The 14,749-nt window shown below is 38.5% G+C and overlaps 1 protein-coding gene across 1 annotated transcript in view; it reads left to right on the top strand.

Moving 5' to 3' along the window:
- Window positions 1-14,749, top strand: part of ZFPM2 (zinc finger protein, FOG family member 2) — a 350,445-nt gene that overhangs the window by 15,506 nt on the left and 320,190 nt on the right. The window contains exon 3 of the mRNA XM_065398289.1: window positions 5,847-5,948. Coding sequence (XP_065254361.1) covers window positions 5,847-5,948 — 102 coding nt within the window. The remainder of the gene's footprint in view (window positions 1-5,846; window positions 5,949-14,749) is intronic.

Below are 14,749 nucleotides of genomic sequence, written 5' to 3'. Positions count from 1 at the left end.
TGGTGCTTCCCTGGAAGCCCCAACTGCTGGAGTCATATGAGTATATGAGAATTTCAGCTTTCAAAAAAAAAAAAAAGAATAAAGAGGTTTAAAGCAAAAAAAAAAAAAAAAAAAAAAGGTTTAAAACAAAAAAGGTTTAAAACAAACAAAAGGAAGTATTTCTTCACACAAAGCACAGTCAACCTGTGGAATTCTTTGCCAGAGGATGTTGTGAAGGCCAGGACTATAACAGGGTTCAAAAAAGAACTAGATACATTCATGGAGGATAGGTCCATCAATTGCTATGAGCCAGGATGGGCAGGGATGGTGTCCCTAGTCTCCGTTTGCCAGAAGCTGGAAATGGGCGACAGGGAATGGATCACTTGATGATTACCTGTTCTGTTCATTCCCTCTGGGGCACCTGGCATTGGCCACTGTCGGAAGACAGGATACTGGGCTAGATGGACCTTTGTTCTGACCCAGTGTGACTGTTCTTATGAGTACGTTTCTAGCCCTAATGGTTGAAGAGTAAAACCTGAAAACATGAACCCTAAGTGCTCAAAAAAACAGCAAATAAAAAGAACACGCAATTTATTATTTTAAAAAATCTCATGATTTTTAAGATAATTCCTGATTTGTGTGAACCTGACTCATGACTTTGGAATGTTTGGGGTTGGCAATACTGCTCCAGAGAGCAGGAACTGCTATTCTGCCTGACCCTTACATAAACTGTGCCAGGTGGTGGGAAGGCTCCCTGTGGTCTTCCCTCACCCCAGAGTCCGGTATATTAGGACTAGGTAGAATCTGTCCCTAAGTGATTAAAGCTATTGTTCTTTCAACTGTGAGGCTGCCCTCCTGGGGAAGCTCCAGTCTTCCTTGGGGAATGAAGCTAGCATAGGGAAAATAGTAGTCAGCCTCTCTCATAGTCCTTTACACTTGGGATTCCATATGTGCTGAACCACGGCATAGCAGTTAGGCTGCTGGTGTGCTCAGACCATTGTCCTATTATTTCCTTGTGGTCTATCTGCCTGTTGTCTCTTGTATTATACTTATATTGTAAACTCTTTGAAGCAGGGACCATCTTTTTGCATATATACAGTACCTAGCACTGTAGGGCCCTAATCCATGATTGAGGATCCTAGGTGCTACCAAAATGCAAATAATAACTAATAATGCCCACTGCTCACATTTTTATACAACAGGGGAGCCTTAATATTTTTCTGTACATCAGGGGAGGAATGGCTGGGCAAAATTTGAAATTCTGTCAACAAAAGGCTTCATCCTGCAAGATGCTGAGAAGTCTGGCCCTGATTCAGCAAAGTACATAGCACGTGCTTAACTGTAAGCCTGTGAGTATCCTATTCATTTAGTTACTGCGTAAAGTTAAGCACTTGATTAAGGGCCAGATTTGTAAAGGCATTTAGACCCTTACAGTTGCAGATAGGTGCCGAATGGGGTTTTCAAAAGCACCTAGGTACCTAACTCCCATTGAAATCACCTTTAAAAATTGCACTAGGTACCTATCTGCAACTTTAGGTGTCTCAGTACCTTTAAAAATCTGGCCCTAAGTGCTTTGCTGAATCAGTATCAAGTGCTCAGAGCCTTTCAAGATTGAGCCCTAAAATAGGGGCTCAAATTAAGGAATTATTCTTGCAGCTTTGGAGCAGCTGTTCACTGAGGAAAGGATGGGAAGTCTAGAGAGCTCTTAGGAATCAATGGGAAACAGGGAAACAGTTCACCTTGACTCCTCCGATGATATTTCTTGTTGTGTTCATAGAATAGCTTCAGGAAAATTGGTCTGAATATAAATGCTGCCAACTCAAAACTCATAGTGATAGGAGAAAGGAAGTAAGAGGAGGCAGGGATATTGTGTACAGGAAAAGTACTAAGTAATGTAACATTTTTCACTGTTCTGCAGGAAATGCAGTAGTGCAGATGGTGGTTTTCTCTAATGGAGATAAACACATGGATTAGAAAATTAAGCAGTACAGTCACCAATAGAGTATCAAAGATCTAGAGAAGAAGAAATGTTAGACTGACTAAATGAACCTGAGAACACAGTGAGGTCTTACCCAATTCTTAAGAATACAGTAGTACCTGAAATTGGCAGAAATGTCTGACATTGATAGGATGATTTTGGTATAGAACATTGCATCTGCCTTTCTGGTCAGTGAGTGGATTCTGGCGATTGCCAGTTTAAATACTGTGTGCTCACCTTTGCATGTGCACCCCATTAACACTGCCTCCACTCCCCCCCCCCCATGAAAAAAACCAAAACACTTAAGGAGAAAGTACCGTGGATTGTCCCCAATATTTGCCATACTGTGGTTAAGGAACCTGATTGTGAGATTGTCCAGGGCAACCAGGAGCCTGAAGTTATCCTAAATAAGATTCAGTCCAGGTTAAACACTGACTCCTGACCAGCCCTATCCAAACTGAATATTAAGAAGAGTGCAGAAAGCAATAACATAAATGGTTTCAGAAAAGCAAAATGCTGAGATGACTGGTTACCACATTTGAAATAGAATTCACTGGATTGACCTATGTAGAAGAGCTCGGCTCATTCATGCAGATGTAGCTAGGGGAATAATTTATGTTCTGAGTTGAGGGCGAGATTCTGCTCATACTTTAGTTTTACACCGCTCATGTTACTCCTGACTTACATCAGTATAAGTGATGTCAGAGTCCGGCCCTGATAGTTGTAAATTCTCCAGTATCCCAATGCCCTACTTTCATGGCAGCTTCACTGGAAGAGAATACCTCTGTTATATTTTTCCTTCTTGCAAGGCTTGTAAGAAAGAATTTCTTAGCATAACTTCGTAGTCACTGTAGACGTATCTACCTGGTCCCCAAACCAAATGATGCCTATATATGGTGAGATATGAAAACATCACTCTCAATGTATTGTTATTAGCTTTATTCTGAAGGTCAGCATTCTTATACAACAAACGGATTATAAATTTAAGTAGGATTTTTGGCATTATACGGATGTACTATACATGTTCTGTGTATGCTGAAAACTTACATGACCATCAGCATTAGAGTGTTTTGCTTTTCATTTTTTGCTTTTTTATTTTTAAGAGTATGCAGAATCTAAGAAAGTTATATTTTAAAATTATTTTACAAGGATCTCCACTTCAGATGGCATGTATTTTAGGACATCCATATGTTGTCAAAATTTAGCAATAAGTCCAATGCAAATCCAAATAACGTATTTCAACTTGGATGTGGTTCCCTTCAAAGTATCTGAGGTCAGTCTGCAGGGATCCCAGAAAAGCAACACTATTTTCACTGAGTACGCTGCTTCCATTGGATTCCCAGGGCTAGATCCTCAACAGGTATATACTGATGTAGCCGTGTTGGCTATGCTGATTTACAGAAGCTGAAAATCTGGTCTGTAGTTTCTACTAAGGTTCCAGTTCAACAAGGTATTTAAGCATGTGTCTAATTTTAAGGATGTGAGTAGTCTCATTGGCTTTAGTGGGACTAATAATAAAGTTACACATATGCTTATGTACCTTGTTAAATTGGAGCCTAATATGAGAAATGATATTCCTGAGTCTCTGTATCAAACCTGTTGGGTTTTTTTTAACAGTATTGAATGTTATAACTCAGAAGTGATGTTTCATTCTGAACAACTATATAAGAATGTTAACAATTTAGGTTTACATTTATGCTGTGAGGGAGAATGAGCACAAACTGAATTCCAAACTTTTAATGTTCCCTCACACTAGTATGAGCTACAGTTTGATGTTTGTGACTGGTACAGTCCTTTACCCAAAGCTATCTTGTCTGATTATAAAACCATGAGTGTATGACGCTTGCACATTTTTCATCTCTTTTATGACCTTATCTTTCATGAGCGGCTTCTGTGAAGGTATCCTAACTATAGGAAGCACCTGGAAAACATATATGATATCTATGCTGTGATAAGCAGTTGTGAACAAGAAAGTAGATCTATCATTTCTGAACTGTTCATTGTTAAAAATACTTTGTTAGTTTAGTTGATTGCAAAATACATTATAGGGTGACTAACAGCTACTGTAACACTCCTAGTTGAGAAAGTTCAATAGTTCTATTGTCGAAGAATTTCTGTAAGAGGTTAATATTGATAGGAATAACATGGATAAAAAGAGCAGGGTTAAGAATAACCGTCTGCCTGTGTGGCTGCTTTGAAATACTGCAACTACTTGTAATAAAAGTTGGTTTAATAGAAATTGGAAAACCTGTATTTTATGTAAAAAATATTTCATTTTCAGAAACAATGTTTATACATTTGAAATTGTTTATTTGCAAGCTGTCACTGTTTGCCGCTTTGCCTGCATTGTTAGAGACTTTAAAACCCTGCCCCATATGTTTCAAATAGTATATTCCATTGTACAGTTTTCCTATCCCTTTGAGTCATGATCACTTGTGCCACGTTAAATGATGATGTGTTCATTTTCCTCTTATTGGATTCACATTTGGTTATGAACACTGGGGGCTAGATTCATAAAAGGACTTAGGTGCCTCCGGTATTCACAAGATCTCCACTCAAGTGCCACCAAACCTTGTAAGTGCCTAAACTCACTCAGCACCTATGTTTTTGCAGTAAAAGTTCCCTACGTGCCTGTGTTTCTCCCTCTGAACATGTGCTGCTGCCCCACTCTAGCATCCGGATGCGTGTCACCTGCCTAAGCCCCAGTGCAATTCAGAAACTGAGGGAAGACAAGTGTTCGGCCACTTACCTAACTTGGGCTACATCTACACTACAGGGGGGGGTCGATTTAAGATACGCAAATTCAGCTACGCGAATAGCGTAGCTGAATTCGACGTATCAGATCCGACTTACCCTGTTGTGAGGATGGCGGCAAAATCGACTGCCGCGGCTCCCAGTCGACGGCGCTTACTCCCACCTCCGCTGGTGGAGTAAGCGCGTCGATTCGGGGATCGATTGTCGCGTCCTGACGAGACGCGATAAGTCGATCCCCAAGAGATCAATTTCTACCCGCCGATTCAGGCGGGTAGTGTAGACCAGGCCTTGTAGGGCCCAATCCAGGTAGGCTTGTTCTGAGTGAGCCTAATTCCATGCAAAGCAACTGGGGGAGGAAAGGCAGAGGCTGCTACTCTCCCTTATAATTTTAGTCCAGTGGTTAGGGTACTCATCTGGGAGGTGGGAGAACACCAGTTCAACAACAGTTTCCACCTGTTGAGGAAAAGGGAGTTGAACAGAGGTTTCCCACCTCTCAGGTGAGTGTACTAACCCTGGGCTATGGGATATTCTGACATGGGGTGTCCTCAATTTCTCTAGTTAAAGCTGTTGTTTAAATAATTAGAGTCATTGGAATAGGGGGCTTGATCCTGGGTGAATGCTCTAACCACCAGTTATAGAGTCATTCTAATGCATGGTCTCTCTCTCTCTGGCCCAATGACTCTGTAGTTATTTATCCAAAGTGGAACAGCTTTAACAGGAGAGGCTGAGGGAGACCCACATCAGACTGATACCCAATGGCTAGGGCGTTCAGCTGAGAAGTAGGATACCCCCGTTCAAATTCCTGTTCCTCAGCAGGCAGAGGGGAGGCTTGAACTGATGCTGTCTTACATCCCAGGTAAATACCCTAGCTACTGGACAAAAAATTATAAGAAAAAGGTCCCCATCCTTGTCCACACTGAGAGGTTTCACAAGGATTGTGAGAACAAGCCCTATATACATAGTTATTTGTAGCCATTGATTAGTCACGGGTGTTTAGTTGTTCAACAATGTTATCTTCTCTCTCTTTATATACTGTATAATATATGCACTCACATACACACATGTACACTTATTATGGATATTCTATCTGAGTGTCAGAGAAATTATTTAAGTTTTATGTATTTCTTCTCTTCAGGTGATGAAGAGGGCAGCCAGGAAACAGCAGAATCAGATGGTGATGCACAATCAGAGAAACCAGGACAACTCATTGTGGAGACAGATGACTGGGATGGGCCAGGTAGGAGAAAACAAATTACAATCCAGAATGAATAATTTAAAATGGAGACTCTGAGAATGTTTCCCTCATGTTTCAGTAAGTAGGGTCAGTGTTGCATTGTTTTGTCAATGGAAAAAACTTCCTGTGTTCATGTGATGCCTTGGGATATCTACAGATAAGAGCTGAGGAAAAATGCTTCACCAGACAGCTGTTCTGCACACGTCCATCTTGCATGAAAATTATACAGAGTAATGTTCCCATGATATTGCTACAAGAAATAAAAATGTTGTTATTCCTTAGCATTTTGCGGATTAAATGCAGGATTGGAGTTACCAAGAGGCTCCCAGTTCCATTGCTGCCTATGGCTGGTAGTGCTTGCTTCTGTATTCTACTCTGTTTTCTGTGGCCAAACATCTGTATCTAGTCCCAAATGCTAAGCTTAACAAATGAATATGGCTGCCAATGATGTTTTCAAGGACTTTTCTTATCAGTTTTCATTTGATATAAATAATTTAACACACCCTGGTCATTGACTTCAGTGTTAAGAGAGAAACCTTTTGACTGCAATCAATAAACTATAAGAGCTTCATGTGTAAACAGAAATATGCAGTAACATTTTCTGTTATGAACAGTAAAAACACTGCAAATACGTTATTGGAGGAACATTAGGCAGTATTACAGTTCTATGGGCATGCGAGAGAGAGCTCCAAACAGCCATTAGTTGTAAATAGGTAAACCTTGGTTTGTGTTGTAAAGATACATAAAAACAAAGGGTTGGATCCTACAGTCCTCACTTTGGCAAACCTCCAATTTAATTCAGTGGGATTTTTTAAGCTACAGACAGCAGAATTTGTCCCCAAATCATTGTATTTAATATATTTCTTCAATGCCAAGGGGAAAACATATATTTGAAGCCAAACATATCCTTAAAGTAGCTGTGTTTCTAAACAGAGAACATTCCCCTGAAAAGGATGAGCATCAGAGAAGAGAGCCATGAAAGTACTCTAGCAATAATTTATAATGCAATAACACTTTTCATTAGAAAAAAAAATCCTATATTTCAATCACATTTTCATCCTTGCTTGAATTTGCAAATTACTGTGTGCTGTGCATGAAGAGGAGAACTCCTGTGGTAATTTTCTGAAACCAGCAGCTGGAAAATATAATGCAAACAAAAATGAAGATACACTATATCTCTGATTATTATGATGTCATTTATAATGTTGTTAATGATATACACAAATATGTTTATATTCTGTACAAAGCAATGTAGTATTATATAAAACAAGATTTGGTATTAAAATGTATTACAGTAAATTTAAAATTGCTTGAAAACCTCTTTTGAAAGGGAACAGCTTCTTCCAGCTTTTTACAATTTTGGAGATTGTCGTTGTTGCATTAAATTTACTCCTTTTAACACAGGAATAAAATGTCTCTTAAGAATCTTAAGTTTTGTGATGTCTTTGTTGCTATTTTATTTTTAGAACAAAATGAATGTAATTGAGAGTATAATTTTTATTACTGGTTGTTATTGTCTTATGTGAACTAAATGCATAGGAATATTTTAGGGGATATTTTTGATGACAGCAAGAAGTAAAAGGTTTTGTTTTTTTGTAAGAAAATTCTTACCTAGATACTTGGTGATTTTTGTCCTGGATGTTAAAAGGATAAGAAGATGCATTTCTTGAATTAAATGTATCATGACATACTGGAGATGAAGATAGAAACCGAGAAGAATATAAGGAAACTCCTTTTTGTCCTTAGAGAAGTGACCACCACTGAAATTTAATCAGAGCTTTAATTAATTTAAATATTTGTCTTTCACATTGAAATAACGTGTTTGTAGCATAGAAGAGAATAAATATATCACATGCCATGCTCCTGCCTCTCTCTCTCTCTCTCTCTCTCTCTCTTTCTTCTATTTCTTTAAATGAAATTCTGTATTCATTCTTTTGCTAATATATAAAAAAAAATAGAAGATTATTTTCAAACATGTAATACAGGAAAAATGAAAATAGTTTCTCCTTGTACAATTTTTGTGTAAATCTAGTGCTCATGAAATTCACTGGCTTGACAGTGCTGGAGAATGAAGTCTTTGGTTATTCAAAGATTATGTACCAGTACAGCATAGGAAGAGCCAGTACAACCTTACATCTCTCCCAATGTGCCTCTGCCCTTTCTCAGAGAATCCACCTCTCGGAGTTAGAGGGTGGCATAATCTCTATTACCTGTTCAATCCTTGATCTCGTCACTGAGATGGAAGTTGTTAATATTACCAATTGTGGTGGTACTTCATGTGATACCAGCAGCTGTCCACTGAGAGCTGGATTGTGACCATCAAGGGCTATGGAATAGTCATTAAATTGTACCATCTTTATTTTGACCTAGGCTGAATTTAAAAAAATTGGTTTCTTTCTTTGTTTATAAAATTCACGGTTGTTTGCTGTGACATCATGGTGATTTGTAGGGTTCCCAGCTGCTGTGGGATTCAGGCTCTTGAGATATTTATTAGTATTTAACTTATCATTAAGGATAGGTCCCAATCAAAACTCCAAATCTGAAAATGCATCCCTTGTCTTTTTCTTTAAAAATATAATTTGCTTCATGAAACTGTGCCAATATGTCCAGAGACTTTAGCAGTTGGATGCATTTTTAAAAACAAAAATAATTTTTTTAAAAATTATTTTTTCCCCTGCAAATGTTCTGCGGTTACAGACAGCTCCTATTAGGCTTTTCTTTCAGCTTACAAGATCATTATCTTCACTGACTGTAAAACAGCTCCAGGGGGAGCCATCTTGGGTAAATGTATGTGTAAACTGTCCTCAATATTAACAATTTTTGTTCCTCTATCGTGTTAAAATATTTATTTTTTTAAATAATAGAGGTCTCTCTGCAGATATGGGGGCTGGAGCAGATGGACTTTGCCCTGGAGGCTGTCAAGCAAGGGCAAATTCCTTAATTTTGCTCACACTGTCATGCTGCCTTATCTCAAATCTTTCTCACTTCTATTTGGACATATACTAAGGGACGTATCCTGCTTCCGTTAAAACTAATGGCAAAAGTCCCAGGATCACAGAGTTTGGGGAACATGATTGGGCATTCGGCGTGGAAAATTGTATGTGAAAAGGATTTATGTTATCAAATGAGTGCCATGGTATGTGCTATGGCTCTATAGTCTTTATATTTAGGATATCAGTGTTCTAAGATAATAATGATCAATGTTTTAACACGTATAGAATAAGATGGGGTTCTAGTTGCTGACTGCTACATACCACCAAATCACATGAGAAAACAGGATCAGGATGACCCGTCCTTAAGTACTTATGTATAATTTGTAAGGAAAACACCTGTATAATCATGTGGGGCTTCAATATGAGTGACATATGCTGGAGATCTTATTCTGCCAACACTAACACATCCTTGGAATTTTAAAAAATTATAGATTACAATTTCCCAACCCAAACAGTGTTGCAACCAACACAAGGGAATTCCGTATTAACCTGATCTTGACAGACAAAGAGGAGTTGATCAGAGAACTAAAAATTAGTGGTTGTTCAGGTGAAAGTGAACATGACTTGATTACATTTCTTATGTACAAACAGAATATCAGTAATACGTGTATTTGGTGCTTTAAATTGGCCAGTTTCAAAGTTGGAAACAATTATGAGCCAAATCAGCGGGGAGTAAGTAAATCTATCAACTAGCCTATATATAACTATATAGGCTAGTTGATAGCAGTTAATATAAATTAAAGCTAAGAGTTCTATAAAATTGATAAAGGAAGCAACAGGATACAAAGAGAAATCTATGGCTTGTAGAATTAGGGAATAAGAAGGATGTTTTCTTTCAGTATATTAGTAACAAAAGTAATCCTAACTATGTTATTGGTCCATTACTAGATGAAAATAGTAGAATTGTCAATAATATTGCAGAAAGGCATAAGTATTCAATAAATTTGTATATGGGAAAAATCCAGGTGATGTATTGCTATCATATGAAGATGATGAAATACTTTCCATTCCCACAGTAACTAAAGAGGATATTATAAAGCATTGAGTAAAGTTAGAGATTTTCAAATAAGAAGGTTCAGATAACTTGCATTCAAGAGTTTTTAAAAAGCTAGCTAATGAACTCTCTGAGTTGTTAATGTTCATTTTCAATAAATCTTGGAACACTGGGGAAGTTCCAGAGGACTAGAAGAAAGCTATTGTGCCAATATTTAAAAAGGGTAGAACTGACATCGATCTGGGTGAAATAATGGAACAGCTGATGTGGAACTCAATAAAAATTTAAATGAACATAATGTAATTAATGCCAATCAACACTGGTTTATGGAAAATAGATCTTATCAGACTAACTTGCAACAGAGGGTCCTGTGGCACCTTTAAGACTAACAGAAGTATTGGGAGCATAAGCTTTCGTGGGTAAGAACCTCACTTCTTCAGATGCAAGAGCACTTCTTCAGATGCAACTCTTGCATCTGAAGAAGTGAGGGTCTTACCCACGAAAGCTTATGCTCCCAATACTTCTGTTAGTCTTAAAGGTGCCACAGGACCCTCTGTTGCTTTTTACAGATTCAGACTAACACGGCTACCCCTCTGATACTCAGACTAACTTGACATCTTTTTTATGAGATTATAATTTGGTTGATAAAGGTAATAGTGCTAGACTTCTGTAAGGCATTCTGTCCTTGTAAGTAACATCTCTGAAAAAAGCATAAAGATCCTGGAGGATAATCAAATGGACATGATCACCCAATGGAACGGTGTGGCCTAAAGAGCTAATGTAATCCTTGGTCATATAAATGGGAATATTGAAGAGGAGTAGAAAGGTTGTATTACCTCTTATTTGACACTGGTGTGATAATAAATAATAAAACATTACTGTACATGACATCTCATATCATACCCTGGAAAATCCTGTTCACCTTTCACAAGGGGGAGGGAGGCAGATTTTCAAGTGTCAAGCACCACAACTGGAGTGAGATTTTTCCAAAAAGCTCAGCTCCCTTTTAGGGCCTTAAATAAGTGTCAGATTTTCAAAAGAACTCAGCACCCGACACACTTAACTCTTTTGACAATTATCTATGTGCTAATATGGTTCTCATTACTAGTGAGGGTCTTACAGTCATTAATGGATTTTTTATCTTCATAATACTCCTCTGAGGTAGTGAAGTATTATCCTCATTTTATGGATGGGAAACTGAATCATAGGGGCCGGTTAAAGTGACTTTCCCAAAGTTACACAGGAAGTCTGTGGATGAGGTACAAGTTGAACCCAGGTCTACTAATTCCAGTGCACTATCCACTAGACCATAGGTACACCCATCTGACAATGGCTAAATGGGAGCTGAACTTTCTTAATGTCAAATGGAATTATTCTCATGAGTAAAGAGGAATATTTGTCCCCACATACAAGCCAAAAAAAAAAAAGGAAAATGCAGTTGAAGACTGATTTTTAAGGTTCTAGTTGATGATCATGTCTTACATAACCTGTTTATATCGGTATGCATATACAGTAGACCTTCACTGGAAGTCCAATCCTGCTTCCAGTTAGTCAATGGACGTTTTGCTGGCAACAGCAGCAGGAGCAGGATAAAGTCCTACTTCACATTAACCATGGTGAGGCCCAAAATGTATGTAAAATGATAAAACATAAGAGTTCTGTGCTACTATTAAATTTTTACTGAAAGGTGAGGAGAGTTGGTCAATATTTTTTATGAATTGTAGCGTGCTGTTTGTGTGGAATGCGGATTAGTGCAGTTCTACTGTATTTTGTACTCCCAATGGTACACATCTTCGCCCATTATAAAAGGTGGTTTGAAAAGTTCATCTTAATAGATTTACTGCAGCCTTCTCTATGAATTACTGTGACTCTGTACTGATTGTTGGGCTTACCCTGCATTATTTAGTAATACCAGAAACAGTTTGGGGTACAAAGCAAAGAAAGTGTTTGGTATAGATTGCAATGGTGGTAGACCACTGTGAGATGGAAACAGACACTAATGATACAGCCTTTTTTTTTGTTAAACCAGTCCTAAGAAGGACTGGGAGATTACAGTCCTGATTTTGTTTCTTTTTTTTGACTGGGGAAATGTGGTAGATATAAGATCTGGGAAATGCTATTTGATGTAAATTAACAAAAATCCATGAAACATCGTTAACCATAGATATAGTCTGACAGTAAGAAGAATATTCTGAAGAAGCAGAGGAAATCATAGAATGACTGTGTGTTACTCTGACAGTGAATCGGTATTATCTCTACTATCAGATAATGCAGTTATCATTAATTTTCACATTTGCATTTCAGTCTTTGGAAGGAAATGACTCTTGCCGGATGAAGATAAGAGCTCTGTACCACTATAATGAGCCATCATTTTATCCTGATGCTTTGTATCCATATGAAAATGAGGCTGGGTGGTGGTGTGGTATGTGAGGAGGAGGTGGGAGGGGGTCAAAGAAACATTATAACAAAGTGTCAAAATCACTACAGACTTTGGAGCCCTTTATGAAACAAGAGGCAGTCTAAATAAATCTTCTGTAGTGAAGTGGTTATCGGATTAAAAGAAGAAAGCCTGGCTCTCATATTGCAGGAAAAACTGGAGGAAGAGGAGGAAAATTCTCTGAATCTTATTCCCTTAATCGTTTCCACCACTAGTTTAGAAATGTGAAGAGGGCATGCAGACTGAGCATGGTGTGAGGGACTGTGATGATACTCAAGTTAATCTCTTGTGTTACTGGTCTGCTTCTGACACTTAGATACTATGATCATGGGTGCATTAGAAGCAGAAAGAAAGTTTGATGAAAGGGATGCCAATACATGGCTGTCTACAAGGTTTGAGGGCAGCTGAACCCTGGAGCTCTTTTATTACATGTCCATAGTAACATATTAAATGGAGTTCTTCATATTATTTTCACATCGGTGTGCATAACAGATCATAGTCATCATTCACTGTTTCATTCAGTATAAACACTCATGTATAACACAACCTTATTCTGGAGCCTGAAGGTGCATCTGCACAACTCTGAACAAGGAGCTTCTCCTTCTCATCTTGACTGAATGAAACCAGTTGTTTGAAGAACAGTCTCATAATATCTTCAGCTCTCTTAAAGGACTGTACTGCATTGGTAGGGACATTATAAAAACACTTACTAACCAGACATTCTGGAATAAACAGGCTTATAACATAGCTGTAATCATTTGGGATATTTGATTTACTCCAGCTTTAAATGATCATTTTATATTTTACTTTTGAATGAAAGATAAATAATTCTCACAGATAGTTTTTAAATTATAAAGATTGTACTTTTGTTAACAGTTATCACTGTACAATATTGCCAGCACCAGTCATTCAAAACTCATGAGTCAGTCCCACTCAGAAGCCTGAGATTTAAAAAAAATAAGGAGTCTTGGGTTCATTTTATTTGATTCTTAGTTATTGAAGCTTTAGGGTATATTGTGGGCCAGTGCGAATGACTCTATATCTTGGTGGTTAGAGGCACTCTCCTCATCATCAGAGGTGGGAGTTGAACAGGGATCACTTACATCCTTGGAGAATAATCTAATCTAATAATCTAAAAGTTATGATGAAAGTGGCCTTCCACCGCCACATGAGGCACCTGACTCCAGATAAGGGTCCCTGGCTGTGAATCCCAAGTAGAGATAAGCACCTCCCTGCAGAGTGGCTTTAGGTGCCTAATTCCATAAGAGTGGCAGAACTTAGCACACATTCCTCTCCTCAGCACCTCTGATTTCTATCTTGGGCAGCTTTCCACTCAACATGCTGGCTTTTGTGAATCCCATTCTTAGGCGCCTTTCTCTCCCCATTCGTTGTATAGGAAGCTACATGCTGAACCCCGGCTTTATGAATCCCGGTGATTTTCTAGGCACCTAATAGTTAGGCATTGTAACATTCAGTGTCACAACACCTAAGTCCCTTTGTAAATCTAGCCCTTTCTTATAAACAACAGCTGAGAGTCTCACATAGTCACATCACTCATCACTCTAGGACATTTTATATGGCAGGCCTGATTCTATACCCTGCCACTTGGCATAGGCCACATTCAAAAGTTATTAAAATAGAAATAGATAAAGATAAACCAGGTTGGTAATTACCTACATTTATTTTAGATTTTAGTGACTGCTACAGGCCATATAAGACATTCACCCGTTGTCTTATTTGAAGTTTTCTTTTCTTTGACTTGCCATGCTGGGGTATCTACTCTCCAATCAGTGGGTCATTGCTCTTCAGTGCCATTTCCCCTTGCCTGGGACAAGTACCAGCTTCCGCCAGACTTATGCCTCCCCAGCACCTCTTAAATGTAACTAAGTGGTTATACACCCATACATAAGTTTTTGCTGGACTGCTGCATTGGAATCTGAACTCCAATTTGTGATTTGATGAGTGCACCAATATATTGCACTCTAATTCCCCTGGTGGACCTGCTGGTGTGCACTAAATGTTCCTTAAGCACATTAACAGGACTACATCAATGCACACTAGTGGAATCTGCGCAGGGGAGTTAGAGCACAACATACTAGTGGTGCTCTACAAATTGAACTCCTGTAGTGTGGACGCTGGGGTTGTATAGACAAGCCCAAAGATTCATGGGAAGTCCACAGGATGGATGAAACTGTTCTGTGGGCCAGATACGGCTGCAGGCCATAGGTTTGACATCCCTACTCTAGGAGCTGGTGTTTTAAGGGAAACACCAAGTACTTTTAACATAACTCTTAACATTGCAGCTTTGTTCGTGTCAACAAGCAGTGGAAAGTGAAACTGACTAGAAACCAAAATTAAAGGAAATTGTCTATTTGCACTT

Source organism: Emys orbicularis, chromosome 2, assembly GCF_028017835.1.
Source record: "Emys orbicularis isolate rEmyOrb1 chromosome 2, rEmyOrb1.hap1, whole genome shotgun sequence".
NCBI lineage: Eukaryota > Metazoa > Chordata > Testudines > Emydidae > Emys > Emys orbicularis.
Note: the sequence above shows the minus strand (reverse complement) of the source record. Positions and strands in the feature narration are given on the sequence as shown.